Source organism: Nelumbo nucifera, chromosome 8 (genome assembly GCF_055504915.1).
Source record: "Nelumbo nucifera cultivar China Antique chromosome 8, China Antique-T2T, whole genome shotgun sequence".
NCBI classification, from domain to species: domain Eukaryota; kingdom Viridiplantae; phylum Streptophyta; class Magnoliopsida; order Proteales; family Nelumbonaceae; genus Nelumbo; species Nelumbo nucifera.
In genome coordinates, this window is record NC_142656.1 from 28470297 (window position 1) to 28484693 (window position 14397).

Consider the following 14397-nt stretch of genomic DNA (forward strand, 5'->3'; position numbering starts at 1 on the left):
GCTACCCCACCTTTATTATTTCCATGGGAGGTTGGGGCATCTACTCACCTTGTATGAATGAGAAAGTAGCTTCGTCCATGGTTGTAAACCTCAGAGTAGTCAGAAGTTTTGGCTATGTTCGGACAATTTTAGGTGAAATTTTGACAAGTATTTCAAAATTTCAGTACCCAAAGTTTTATCATATTTCATTTTGATATCATCATTAGAAACTGATGAAAATCTTGATTTTATTTTTAATTAATGCGATAGCTTCATAAAGGCAAGCTTTTCCGCCATTAACATTACGAGTGTACTTCGTACTTTGAAGTTGTTCCCACAGCTCCCTCTATCCTGGGTGCCTCAAGAGAAAACCCTGATTTAAACGGAGAAGAAAGGGTCATCATATGGGAAGCATTCAACCATTGCATTGGTCACAGATTTAACTTATTCCTATACAAATTAATTAGTAGCGTATGGACATTAACTAAGTAGATTTTCTGAAAATCACGATTAGACTGACCGAGTCTTATGTCAAACTTCATTTTTTGTCTTTTGGGTGGTGTCATTTCTTTATTATCCTAAAGTCTAAATATATCCTTCCTAGAAATTTCTTCGCGCAATAACAAATAAAACGAACATTTCATTCTATCGTCCTCATTGTCAACTTCTTCATCAAGCACATCTTGCCATTTTATGACATATCTGGAATCTAGAGCCCAGATTCAAAATCAATCATATCAGATGAACGTAATCTGAAGAATTCATGGGTTAGCTTCTGCCCTATCTTTACCCCTACTTCAAGCAAAGAAATTAACCAATAAGACCGAGTCAAGTCAATTGGGTCTAAGCTTATACGTGTATACATTGCCTTCTTTTTGGAGCACAAAAGCATTGCAAAGAGAGTATACCATCAGAAGCTGAGGGAATGTCCACACAGAACACGATGAAATCTTCCGGCCAGTTGGGTGTTGCGGGAATTCTAATAGATGCACTGAAAATCCTCTTCAATGGTGGGAAGCTCATGGCTTCCATCTTTGTCTTCACCATCTTCCCTTCCTTTCTTCTCTTCCTGGGCAACCATTTTTCTACCAAAACATTGGTTCTTGATCTGGTTCTAAAAATTATAGACTTGCAACAAAGTACACCAGGAAGTGCTGAATACATCGAGCTAATGGGCGAAATCAGAAGTGATGTTGGAATTCTCATGGTCACAGAAGGGATCTTCATAGCTGCTGTTTGGCTGGTCTGTCTTTTCGTCATGATTGCAACTATTTATGCCTCAGCCGTGAACTACAGCGGCGGAGACTTGACTCTTAAGGAGTTGATTTCAAGGATCAGAGCAACATGGACGAGTCCAGCAATCACTTGGTTCTATATTTCTCTCTTTAATCTGGGTTGTACTCTTCTTGTCTGGGCTTCCCTAGGTTTCTTCTTCATGGTTGCTACTGGTTCCAGTGGTTCGATTGCGTTGACTGCTATTGCTTTCATGGTAGCTCTTCTGTTTCTTTGTATTGCACTCTATCTGTCCCTGGTTTCGATTGTGAGCCTCGTAGTCTCGGTTCTGGAAGATGGTTGTTATGGGATGGAGGCAATTGGGAAAGCTGAAGGGCTTATCAAGGGAAGAAGGCTTCAAGGGAGTCTTCTCATCGTTCTTTGTGGTCTAGTTCTCGTCCCCATCTCGGGATTTCTTGGATTCGAAATGAGCAACGTGAATTTCACAGAAGCTACACGATTAAGAATTGCAGTTCTGGTGATTAGTATAATTTGCATGGTCAAGATCTTCAGCTTAACGGTGTTTACTGTGTTTTATTACCAATGTAACGAAATCCCTGCTGAAGAGGTTCAAGTGCAACAAGGAAAGGGATACAACAAGGTTCCCAGCGATGAAGGCCTTCCTTAACAGGGCTGCTGGGAATTCTCAAGTACTCAGTGTCTCGTGTCCTCTCTTAGTGTGTATTCTATATATATATATATATATAACTTAGTTGTTTTACAGTTTTCCCACAACGGAAGACGATGATATGGCTAAAAGAAATTTCGATATTGTTGGTTTGTAATGCTTGTCTTCATGGGTAGATGCCAAAGTGCCGAGTCAAGACCAGGTTTACACTACAGCTTGCTTTAAGGTGGGTGAAGCTTGATGTGACGTACGCTTGGGTTGTGGCAACCCTAAGGCAAAAAAACACGGTTTCTCCTTAGGTTTGATAGACCTAAGGGATGGCAATTCTCGCCCTCCCCGACCACGGGAATTGTTTTGGCTGGGCAGGGATAGGGATGGGGATTAATAGAGATCCTCGACTGGAGTTGAGATCGAGCCGTTAGGATGGAGAATGAAGTTCTTGCCCCTCCCCGATCCTGATTATATATATTAAGGGGGGGTGGGTTGAGCCATCAAAGCTGGAGAATGAAATTCCTGCTCCACCCCGATCTTGATTATATATATTAAATGCTATTTATATTAAATATATTGTTTCATATATGATTTTATTTATATTATTTATATTATATATATTAAAATATTATTTATATTTTTGAAAATTTTCTTTATTTTAATTTAATTTATTTTTCAAAATAATACTGTTAATTTAGAAATTTTAGGGACTCGGGTCCCTTCGGGGAGTCCATCTCCATTAGGGATCAGGGATGGAGGATAACTTTTATCTCTGATGGGAATTGGGGTCAGGAGTTGGGCTTTATTTCAAAATCAGGGTTGGGGACGGGGAACATGATCCCCCAAACCCACCCTGTTGCCATTCATAGACCTTGATTAGAACTAGCTTAACATGCCCAAATTGATTTTTTGGGGAAAATTGCTGAAATCTTCCTTCAAGTTTTGGATTATTGCTAAAGCATCCCTTAAAGTTTGGTAATTACAATCACCTCCCCTAACTTTTTTGATACAATTGCAAGTAAACCCCCTCTGTTAGAATCCTCTAAAAAGAGGCATAAAATTGTCCAATATACCCTTGTAGTTACAACAATGCACTTTATGAAAACAAGAAAGAAAAAAGAGAATTTAAAGTTGGAACTTTACTGAATGATATGAAGGAAAAAAATGGAAAATAAATCAATTTCGAAAAAGAGATGGAAAGGTTTGGGGTAAACATTCATATGTAGACAAAACTTGGAAAATAAACATTTTAGTTAAAATAACAACATGAGTATTTTGGACATTTCCATGTCTCTTTTTAGAGGATTCTAACAGAGGGGGTCTACTTGCAATTATGTGATCAGAAAGTTCAAGGGAGGTGATTGCAACTACCAAACTTCAAAAGAGGTTTCAACAACTAGGGGTGTCAATGGACTGGTTTTGGATTGGACCCTATCCAAACCAAAATCAATTTGGACGGATTAGATGGACCAACAAGACATATTGAATTGTACAAGTCTAGACTTAATGGTCCAAAGTATTTATTGGATTGGATTGGACTTGGTCCATCCATAATATCATGTCCATTAATAGAAGATAAGAATTAATATAGGTGTCAATGGACGGTCCAAACATTTGGGTTAAAACTAATCTAGATTAAAACAAATTTGAATAGATTGGACGGTCCAAACATTGAATTGGACCGATCCAAAATGTTCATTAGATTGGATTGGACCTGGTCCATTTGTAATGAACTCACATTGGACTGGACTGGATTGGACTAGATTTGGTCCAATTGAGACCTTTGTTGATTGGCAACGACTAGAAACTTGGGGGAGGTTTCAACAATTTACCTTTTTTTTTAAACCCTAAGAGTATTTGTAAGTTATAATTCATGTAATTAAGGAATATATAGTAACACTTGGTAGAGCTAAGTGCAATCAAATTTTTGAAGATCAGTACTTGGGCCAACCAGAATTTGTCCGACGCATCCTGAAATTTAGGCTAATGAGGGGCTTGTTTGTTATGAATCCAATGTGTCATTTGGCAAGTCTTTTTGGAAAGATCTTCCAGCATCCCAGATGTCCAAAAGACATATTGAGCTTTTGGGGTCTTGTCTTTCAAGACAAATATCATTTGGTAAGTGGTTCATTCTATCGGGCTTTTAAGAATGCGTTTAGAGGCTATCTATCATGCAAAAAGACTAGAAAGTTTATTAAATTTGGCCTTTATGGCTTTTTGGGTCTTTCCACACACACGTCTTCTCATCTTTCCAGCTTTTGGTTGCTAAACAAAAAAGACTGATTTTCAATCTTTCGAACATGCCAAAGCCTTTTCCACATTGTAAGACTTGCCAAATGCCACATAGTTGCTGCACTTGAAGGCTATGTTAAGGGCTTTTAATTTTTAATCAATAATAATGCCCCATGCCACCAATGTACAGAACTAAGAATTGAAGGTTGTGAGGCATCTATCTATCTATCTATCTACAAGACTACCTAAAATCTCTCTCTCTCTCCTCCCACACATTTCTAATAACCTAAATAATCTCCTCTCATAAAATTTATCCTAAATTATCTCTAATTCCTAATTATGTCCTAAATTTTATCTAATTCATATTTATCTCCTAAATTATCTCTAATTTAGTAGAGAGTTTCTCTTAAATTATCTATAATTCTATTTAGGGCTTCTAGCCGTTAAGGGCAACTTTTTGCCCTTAATATCAATAAAAATAATATATTTTATATAATAACAGAAATGAGGTATCTTTTTTTGAAAAATATCAAATAAGGGCATTCATCTTCCTCCTCTGCATTTGGCCAGCGAATGCCCTTATTTTTAACAGAAATGAGATATCCGATTAAGCCCAATCATCTTAATGGCATTCTTCAACAACAAATAAGGGCTTAACGGAAAATTTAAGACGAACACGGTCAAATAAGGGCATTCTCATCTTGCCGGCGAAATGAGATATCTTGACGCCAATAACAACTTCTCTTTCAAGTGGAGAATGCTTCCTCCAGCTTCTTCAACAAACAATTTTTGTGACTGTCACCTTGTTTCTTCTTGAATTTTAAATTCAGTCAGCCGGTGAAAATGGCCTTGCTCCATCGAGTTTGCCCTTTGGCCGCGACAACCAGGACTTGATCCGCGGGTTCGCGTACAACTCGACCATGAGGCGGAGCTTTTGAGGATGCAAGGAATTGATTCCGGTGAACTTGTCGCAAATCTTCGGTGCAACATCTACCTTTTGGAGACTTGAGTGAAGAGAGGCGATGCATCGATTTACCAGAGAGTTCCGCTCCCAGACCGACAAATCCTCCTCTGGTGATGCCTGCTCCGCCTCATGGCTTGGCGTCCTTGCACTGACATCAGGATTCACTTGCTCACCTCAACCAGCTCTGCCTCCTCGATCTCAAATCCATAGGAACAAAATTCACTTGCTCACTTCTCAAAAATAATGGAGTTAAGATGATTAGGCTTAACCGAAGGGCATTTGCCAGCCAAATACAAAGGAGGAAGATGAATGCCCTTATTTGATATTTTTTAGGAAAAGATACCTCATTTCGGTTATTATATAAAATATATTATTTTTTTATATTAAGGAAAAAAAGTTGCCCTTAATGGTTAGAGAGCCTTCTATTTATCTTCTCCCCCACTTTTTATCTATATATGTCTAAAGAAAGTTCGAATTAAAAAAAATTAAGATTTATTTAAATATTCTAACGAAATTATATTACAACTTTTAAAATATTTATTAAAATACAAAAAATAATTATAATAGTTTTAACAACTTTCATATTATTAATAAGGGAAATTCCCGATCAGTACCCTGTACTTTGGCTCGAGTGACAATTTGGTCCCCAAGCTTTAAAATGCGACAATTCAATACCCGAACTTTCAATTTGCAACAATCTGGTATCTGGTGTTAATTCACCATCAGTCAGCGCATAAAAAGACATAAATACCCATTTCATTATTCAACAACCGAATTTGAATCATTTTCGAAATGACAAAAATGACCACTATATTGACGAATTCCTCTTCCACTTCCGCCTTGACCACAAAATCCGGTGAACTTGCTCTTAGATAATAAACAACCTCAAAAGGCTTATTTATTCTTGCTAACTTAGCAACTTCTACTATAGATTCAACTGGAACCCTGCCCCTGCTACTCCTCAAGAACCCCTCTCCACTTCCAAACCCCTCTTCCATTTTCATAATGGGAGAAGCCACAGACCCAACATGATAATTCCACTGAACAAGCTTCTTATGATAACCCCTCTCCACTTCCAAACCCTGCCCTTGTTGCTTGACCTCGCAGTGCGCCTTACCCCAATAGAAAGCTCTCTAGTTTGGTTCTTCATAAAAACCACTGAATCTCCAGGAACAAGCTTCTTATGATTAACGAACTTACTCTACCCAGTCATCAACAAATGCTGACATGGCATCCTACGGTAAATGTGCCAAAAATCCCACATCACACCATGAACATCTCTCACTATAATTGCCTATACTGGCGGCTCAGCCTTGTAGTTTAGTGGGGGAAATACTAAATCTTCACAAAACCTAGGAACTGAAAACCCATATCCATTGTTTGCATCGCTTGGTGTCAGGATATTCAAGAATGACGAAATCCTTTCCTCAGAATCCTCAATGTCACTGTCCTGCGACAATCCCGTTACAACCAACGGCATATGAACCATTCCGAAAAACAATTGATCTAGCGGTTCAAGACGTATTTTTGCAAAAACCTCATCAGTATCACGATTCACTAGGAACATAACCAACACAATTCTTCATAGAACCACATGCCTAATGTAGGCCAGAGAACTAAAATCTAGAGAAGAAGAAGCCTGCTCCGCATGGCCTTGCGGGAAGTAGTAAACTGTGGAACCAGCGGTGGGGATTTTTAACTCATTCCTCTCAAAATAGGTTGTATCGCTTTCGGAAATTCATTCCTCTCAAAACAAAAAACAAAAACAGAGATCATAATCTCCTACAATATTGCTCGCCATCGAAAGCCCATCTCTCCTCTTTATTCTTCTTCAAGGAAGCGAAGATGTTTCCCTACCAGAGTGGGCATACCCTTCAAATGAACGATACTAGGTGATAAACTTTTCATTTCTGCAATCTCTTCTTCTTCTTCTATCTTGTCATCGCTGTTGTAGATGAATCGAGTGTGCTTCCTTATAAATCGTGGCATTTTCTTCTGGTTCACGTTCATCTTTCTTAGCAATGACCAAGTAACTAGAGTCTTTCGAGATTCAACAACCTCTTTGTTCTTTCCATCCATCCCCATGACAGATTGAACACAAAGTAGATTAGATTTTACATTTTAGAATTCAATTGGATAGAAGGGAAAAAGAATGGTTAGTCAATGAACACCACCTCTTTTGTCGTTCCTTCAACCCAGATTGAAGAGAAAGGGTAAAAGGGTAAAAAGAAACGAAAAGGGTAAAATTTGAATATTATCATAAAGTTTAGTTTTGGCATTATGAAATTATTTAAATTGCACCTGATGTCATGTGATGGCTTTGACTGACAGTGAGTTAACGTTAGGTACCAGATTGTCGCAAATTGAAAGTTCAGGTATTAGATTGTCGCATTTTAAAGTTTAGGGACCAAATTATCACTCGAGCCAAAGTACATGGTACTCATTGGGAATTTTCCCTATTAATAATTTTATATTTTACAAAATTCATGACAAAATTATAAATAAAATTCAAATAATGAAAATTTTAAATATTTTACATATTATTTAAGTACTTAAATAACTAAATAATATTGTAAATAACTAGTTTTTTTATCAATTAATAATTCTAGAAAATAACTTTCAAAAAATTAATATTTATTAATAATTTAAAATATGATTCTATATTTATTATAGATTTATATATTCTAAAGTTAATATATGAATCTATTTTTGTTTTGTTATTTACCAGAAAATTTTCAATATTTATTAGAGATTAAACTATTATTTGATATTACACTATTTATTGACTACTTTAATATATTTCTTAGTATTTATTGTATTTTCATTATCAACATATTTTCAATAATTGTATCTTTTCACTATAAATTTTCAATAATTATAGGAGATTAAAATATTATTATTTATTAGAGATTGGACTATTAATTTAACTGGAATTAGGAATGTTCGTGGATTGGTTCAGTTCGATTGCTGGTTGTTTGGCCAAAAAATCGATTTGGTCTGGTTGAGGAGTTGATCACTTGAAACCAACTAACCATTAGTGAAAACCGACCAACTCAGGTTGTATTAGTTTGGTTTGATTTTTAGTTTGATCAGTTGGTTCAAAAGATTTAAACGTAAAAAACTAAATTTAAATTTTAAAAAATTATAGTGGCATTATTAAAGCATAAATTTAAAAAGTAAATTTATGACATAAAATGTTTCAAACTAAGAAATATGGGAATTTTCCCATTTTCCCATATTAAAAAAATTATATTTATAATATAAAATATTAATATATCTATGGTTGGGTCATTCAATTTTGGTCGGTTTGCAAATGGTCAAAGCGAATGAAATTGATCCAACCTAGTCTAGTTGGGAAATTGTGAACCAAAGCCAATAAAAAATACTAGAAAATTGGCCAACTCGGGTTGAGTTGGTTGGATTGGTCGGTTTCATCAGTTTGATAAACAACCCTAACTGGAATTAGGGCTGCAAGTTGGGTTGGGTTAGGTTAGGTTGAGACCAACCCTAGCCCAACCCTATGTTCTAAACCCCCAACCCAACCTGACCTACCCAACCCTAACCCTAGCCCTAACTAATTCCTTCAACCCTAACCCAACCCGATGTCAACTTCGGGTTGGGTTGGGCCAACCCAACCTTCTTCCCATCCCTTAAAATCTAGTTTTTTTTTTTTTTTGAAAGAGAATACTTTAATAGTTTAGTTTAACTCCTATTCTGATTTTTGAGTTCTTTACAGAAAAAATAAAGGATAAAAGAATTACACCAACTCTAAAATACTACAGCCTTGATTTAGAATAAAAATAAAGATGAAGTCAGACTTTTGTTTACTTTTTTGATAAAATACTATCTTTCCTCTTTTAAACAAACATTTGTTTTAGATTTTAAAATAATAAAAAAAAGTTAAGAATTCCGCAAACCCAATGAACAATTAAACAATTAAATAGTACACCACCCTGGATTTATGTTAACTTGTTAAGGTATCACTAATAGAGTAACGGTTGCACAAATAGTAAAAAAACAGGCCCTATTGCCCTATTCTAATCATCCTAGAACAAGAAACCTAACCCAAAAGTCTGAAATAGTGTGTGATTGTGTTAGTGTTGAGTGACGAACATAGGTGAATGTTTAGATTACTAAAAAAACTAAAAAACACCATTTGAGACAAAATATTTAATGGTGTGCCATCAGCTGTGAGTTGTGAGTGACGAACACGTGAATGGCTTATTCATATCTTTTCATATTAGTAAAAAACTAAAAACACCATTTGATTATTTGATCTCACATGAAAGGAAAGGAAAAAATCAAAAAATAAAAATATTGAGATTTAACACTTACCAGTTATGTGGCAGCAAGCTATCAGCTATGGGTGATGGGCATCTGGGCAATAAACAAGAAAGAGTAGAACACTTTAGATGGTAGACCACTATAGTGTAGACTCTGTATTTCTATAGTCTGTACTCTGTAGATGGGCGGAGAGAGGAGACCAGTCGACCACTGTAGATGGGCGGCAAAGAGGAGAGAGGAGAAGAATAAAATTTTAAAAAAGACAAAAGGTTATTAGTAGAACTGACAAAAAGTTGACCCAACCTGCGAACCTTACCTAACCCAACCCGAAAAGGCAAGGTTAGGGTCTCATATTTAGCTAGCTGAATGCGAAAATGACCTGACCCAAAAAAAACTGGGTTGGATTGGGTTGGGTCATGGGTCAACCCGCTGACCCGATTGTCAAGTCTAATTGGGATTATTTATGCATTGTTAGAAGTTTCCACTCTTTAATTTTTTTCTATTTAGTCTTTACTTTTTATTGTTTACTCTTTAAATTGTTAAATGTTCAAATTTTTTATTTTATATTTGGAATTTTAAGGTTAATTCTTTTAATTTTGATCTTTTTCATGTAATTTTTCTTTATGTTTTTAAATTTCAATTATTTTTTGCGATGACCCAAATTGACCCATGGGTCAACCCTAACCCGAATATTTAGGGTTAGGGTCTAGCATTTGACAACCCGACCCGAAATCAACCCGAAGTAACTTGACCCAACCCGACTCCGACCCACCCAATCCAATTGCCAAGTGTAGTTATTAGGGTTTTTTAGTTTTGTTGGTTACTTGATTAGGATGTGATTAACTTAAAGAAAGGCATGATAGTATGTAGGGGGCTATATAAGTATCATGCATCTAAACCCGATCATCAACCCGTCCCAAGTCAACCCAGCCCAAGTTGCAGCCCTAACTGAAATTAGTATTATAAAAATTATTAAAAATAGTATATAAAACATAAATAATTATTAAAAATTATTATTATTTTTGTATACTCTTATATATGTTTTTATTGTTCAGCTTCGATTAACAAATCATGCATATAGCACGGGCCCCTAGCTAATCTAGACTTGTTTTACACGAGGACAGGTGAAACTTAGACCTTGGAAATCACAATGACAAGAAATATAATGTGAATTTTCTTCATCTTATATCATTAATTTGTAGGATTGAATCTTCCCATGGTGATGATGAATTGTCCAAGTGGGTCGCATTCTTCATTTCCTAATGTCTTCTTATTAATTTCTTCCTAGAAATTTCCTGGTCGCCTCACTTCTGATTCTTGACAAATATCAAGCATATATAAAATAACGAAAGCCCTTTAAAAGTTTCCTGGCAAGGTGCCTATTTCCGAAGCTTCAAGTATGGATATGTATAAACATGCATATCAGGATGTTTATTAGATACTACTAAACATAATTTCTCTTTAACATTTAAAAACAAAGGTTTCTTGAAATGCCTTAAAAATGACGTTTCCGAGAACCTTTTTTTTTTCGGCTGCAAAGAGAAGTTCATGCATATAGTTTACTAGTAAATGCATACGTACATTTGCACATGACAGTATTTTTAAGACGAAATTATTTATAATTCATGGACAGTTTCTGAACGATTATAAGTAGACAGTTTATGAAGTGAGAGTAAAGGATATATATGTCCACTTTATGCCGATTGTATTTTTGGACAAAAAAAGTAGAAAACATCCATTAAAAATTCCACAAAAAATGAACATTCACTGCTAGCATAGATTTGGTTAGTGTTTGTTTTTTCTCTTTGGCTTATCAAAATCGAATACCTCAGGTGGGCCGTTGGACCATAACTGTTCATCGTCAGCACCACTGAAGCAAGTGGCAGGCTTGTGGGCTAAAACATTCATAGTGCGAGCTGCGAGGAATTAGGAAAAATAAACTGAATGAAAATCTATAATATCCTGTAAAACCACTTGGGTTGACCACGAACATGACCAGAGGGAGCCCTGAAAACCACGAAGTCTGATTTTTTAAGGTGATAGGTGTTAACGAGATGCTTTAATTTCTAAATCCTGGAAGGTTGAGCCTTCTTCCTTTCTTGACTTCACAAAGGATTCCTGGCTTGTTAAATTCCCAAGTGGTTACAATAGGGATAGAGTCATTGAATGTGGTCCCTGGTTATATGAGGATGATTTGACCGTGATGCAGAAGGCTGAACCTCATAAGAGCCCAGATTCTTATACCCTTACATTTGTTGATCTCCATGTTCATCTTCTGGGCTTGCCTGGTCAAAAACTAGGACATATACTCCGGCAGCTTCGGATGTAGAGAAGTGGAGTCAGTTGCATGTCTCAAAATCATGACGGCAATTTTGTTATATGTGAGTCATTTCAGTCGACCACTGCATGGCAGAAATTGCCGTTAGTAATTGAATAACTGGAGTTGTTTGTGATCAACTTTATAGCCACCTTGCTTTTCAGCCGATCAACATTTCTGTAGAATTCATTGGAGTTACTTAATCATGCATGTTAGAGAATATCAACCTATTCAAGGACCTCATCTAATAACTCAAGTTTTTAGGTTGAATAGTTCTTTGAGATGGTATCTGAGCCATTTTGATCAAATGGTCTAGTGTTCAATCCTCATTACCCCCATTATAATTAATTAATTAAGTTTCAGCACAAGGTATGGGTGGGCCGGGTGGGCCTGTGCTTATTCACACTTTAATAAGCTTTTCGTATGAGAGGGCGCATTAGAGAATATCAACCTATTTAAGGACATCACCTAACAGTTTAAGCTTTTAAGTACATCCATCCCTATTGGATGTACATCCACCAAATTAGGCAAGTTGTCCACTATGCTTACTTCACTTACTGTTTCAGCACCACCTCAAAAGCTAATTCTATTTTAACTATTCCTGCCGAGGAAAAACATATGGCTAAGCCTGGAAGCTTTCATAATTTGAGTTCCTTGTCAGTATAGATGATTTTCCTACCACTGTTTTTACATCGCCTCTGATGGGCGCGCCTGAAAATGAAGTATCTACATTTTGATGATCCGACTGAAATGGTTGTGGTGGAAGACCATGCCACCATGGGTTTGGGGGGGGGGGGGGTAGCTTGACAATTCGACACTTTCATCATCTCCTGAAATCTTCATTGTAACTCGATGTGATGCACACAAATCAAATTTTGAAAAGGCTTTTGTATTATCATTATTTTGTTGTGCCATCTCAAGGTCAATCTGGTGGTATGTGACTCAGTTGGAATAAGAATATTCAACTCTACTATTGTTATCCATGCTTCTGTGCACACAATCTAATCTAATAATTTTGTGTGTGATTCATTGGTGTTTACGAACATCCACAGAAGTCGAAAAGACAGGAAGTTTGAAGTGAAGTATTTAATTTGGGTTCCAGCATTAGTAATCCCACATTAAATACTTCACACCAAGTAGGTGGCAATTTCATAAATTTTGGGAAATTCGAGGATAGTTTTGGGCAATTTTACGAATTCGGGTCAAACCCAATCCAAGGGGTCAACCAAGCTTCTGGTTCAATGATGGGGGGTTTTGGGTTGATGGTCGGAGGGTTAAGAGGGGCCCTGGCCGTAGAGAGTGGGTTTTGCGTGTGTGGGCCAGCGAGACTGGCCAAAACAAAATCTATTTGGAAGAAGAGGTAAGTGAGGCTATTTTTTATTGAAATTTGGCAGGGTGGGATTTTCGGACAATCTAAGTTGACCAGTAAGGTTGGATTGCCCTAACTAGGCCTGGATTAGGCAGATATGGCAAGGACTGGATTCAGTTAATCTGGAATCTCGAAACGAAATCTTTGTATGATCGAGGGGCAAACAAGGTCTGTTTTGGATGAAAATTCACAATGTAGGGTTTTTGGGTAGTCTGAGGTGATTGGTGAGGTTAGATTGAGCCAAATGGGCCTAGATTGGGCAGACTCGGAATCTGGTCAATCTTGGACCTCAAAACGGAATCTAGGTTTGATGGATGGGTAGACGAAGGTGTTTTGAGCTAAAACTTCATAGGTGGGTGTTTGGGGGTGTCTGGGATCTGATGATGAGGTTCGATCAGTCTTTAAGGGTCAAGATTGTAGGAATTTAGGTCAATGGGATGTTTTAGAATGGAATATTGGTTTGATAGAGGGGAAAATAGGAGAATCTGGGGATAAAATTTTATGAGTAGGTATTATGTTATGTCCAGAGTCTAAATGTGTGGTCTGGTCGGTTTGGATGTGTCAAGATCAAGGTAATCAAGGTTCTGAGTGTTTAGGCTAACGAGCGAGGTCGAAATGGAATATTTGTTTGATAAGGGGGTAAACATGAGAATCTTGGGTTCAAATTTCATGGCTAGGTGTTTTAGGAGGTCTTGGGTCTGATGGTTGTGTCTGATCTAATGGTTAAGGTGAAAATGGGGTTGATCGAGGTTATCGGATAGGTATTGGGCAGGTTTACCAGTGGATTTGAGGGCTTTGGGGCTGAAAGCTGGGCTTTCTGGGATTTTGGGTGTTCTAGGGAGATTGGAAGGGTCTGATTGGGTGTTTGGGGGAAATTAGAGGTTTAGGCGATGGACCGAGCAAAAGTCTGGTGCTAACAGCTTTGAATGAACGATGAGTAATCGGACCATATCTAATAGAGTCAGATTTCTTCTCTCTGACACACCATTTAATTGAGGTGTAGCACGAGAAAACAACTGTGATATAATCCCATTATCCTTTAAGTAGTCCCTACATTTGTCAAAGAGATATTCACCTCCTCGATCTAATCGAAGGGTTTTGATCTGTCTCCCCAATTGTTTCTCGACTTCTTGTCCAAAATCCTTGAACTTTTCAAATGATTCAAACTTATGTCTCGTTAGGTACATGCAACTATACCTAGAATAATCATTGGTGAAAGTTATGAAATAACAATGTTGGTTTCATGTCCTAACATTCATGGGACCGCATACATTTGTATGTATAAGGTCAAGTGTATCTATAGATCTTTCAAGCTTACCTATAAATGACATTTTTGCCATATTGCCTTGGAGGTAAGGTCC

At 36.9% G+C, this 14397-nt stretch overlaps 1 protein-coding gene across 1 annotated transcript; it reads left to right on the plus strand.

Annotated features, from left to right (window-relative positions):
• The first annotated feature begins 904 nt into the window (after positions 1-904).
• On the plus strand, positions 905-1879 carry LOC104605451 (uncharacterized). Its single transcript, XM_010270231.1, has one exon. It carries the CDS (start codon positions 905-907, stop codon positions 1877-1879), a length of 975 nt encoding a protein of 324 aa, XP_010268533.1.
• The last annotated feature ends 12518 nt before the right edge of the window (positions 1880-14397 follow it).

Bases quoted from the DNA above. Each gene is read 5' to 3' on its own strand.
- LOC104605451 (XM_010270231.1), top strand. From the start codon at position 905: ATGTCCACACAGAACACGATGAAATCTTCCGGCCAGTTGGGTGTTGCG.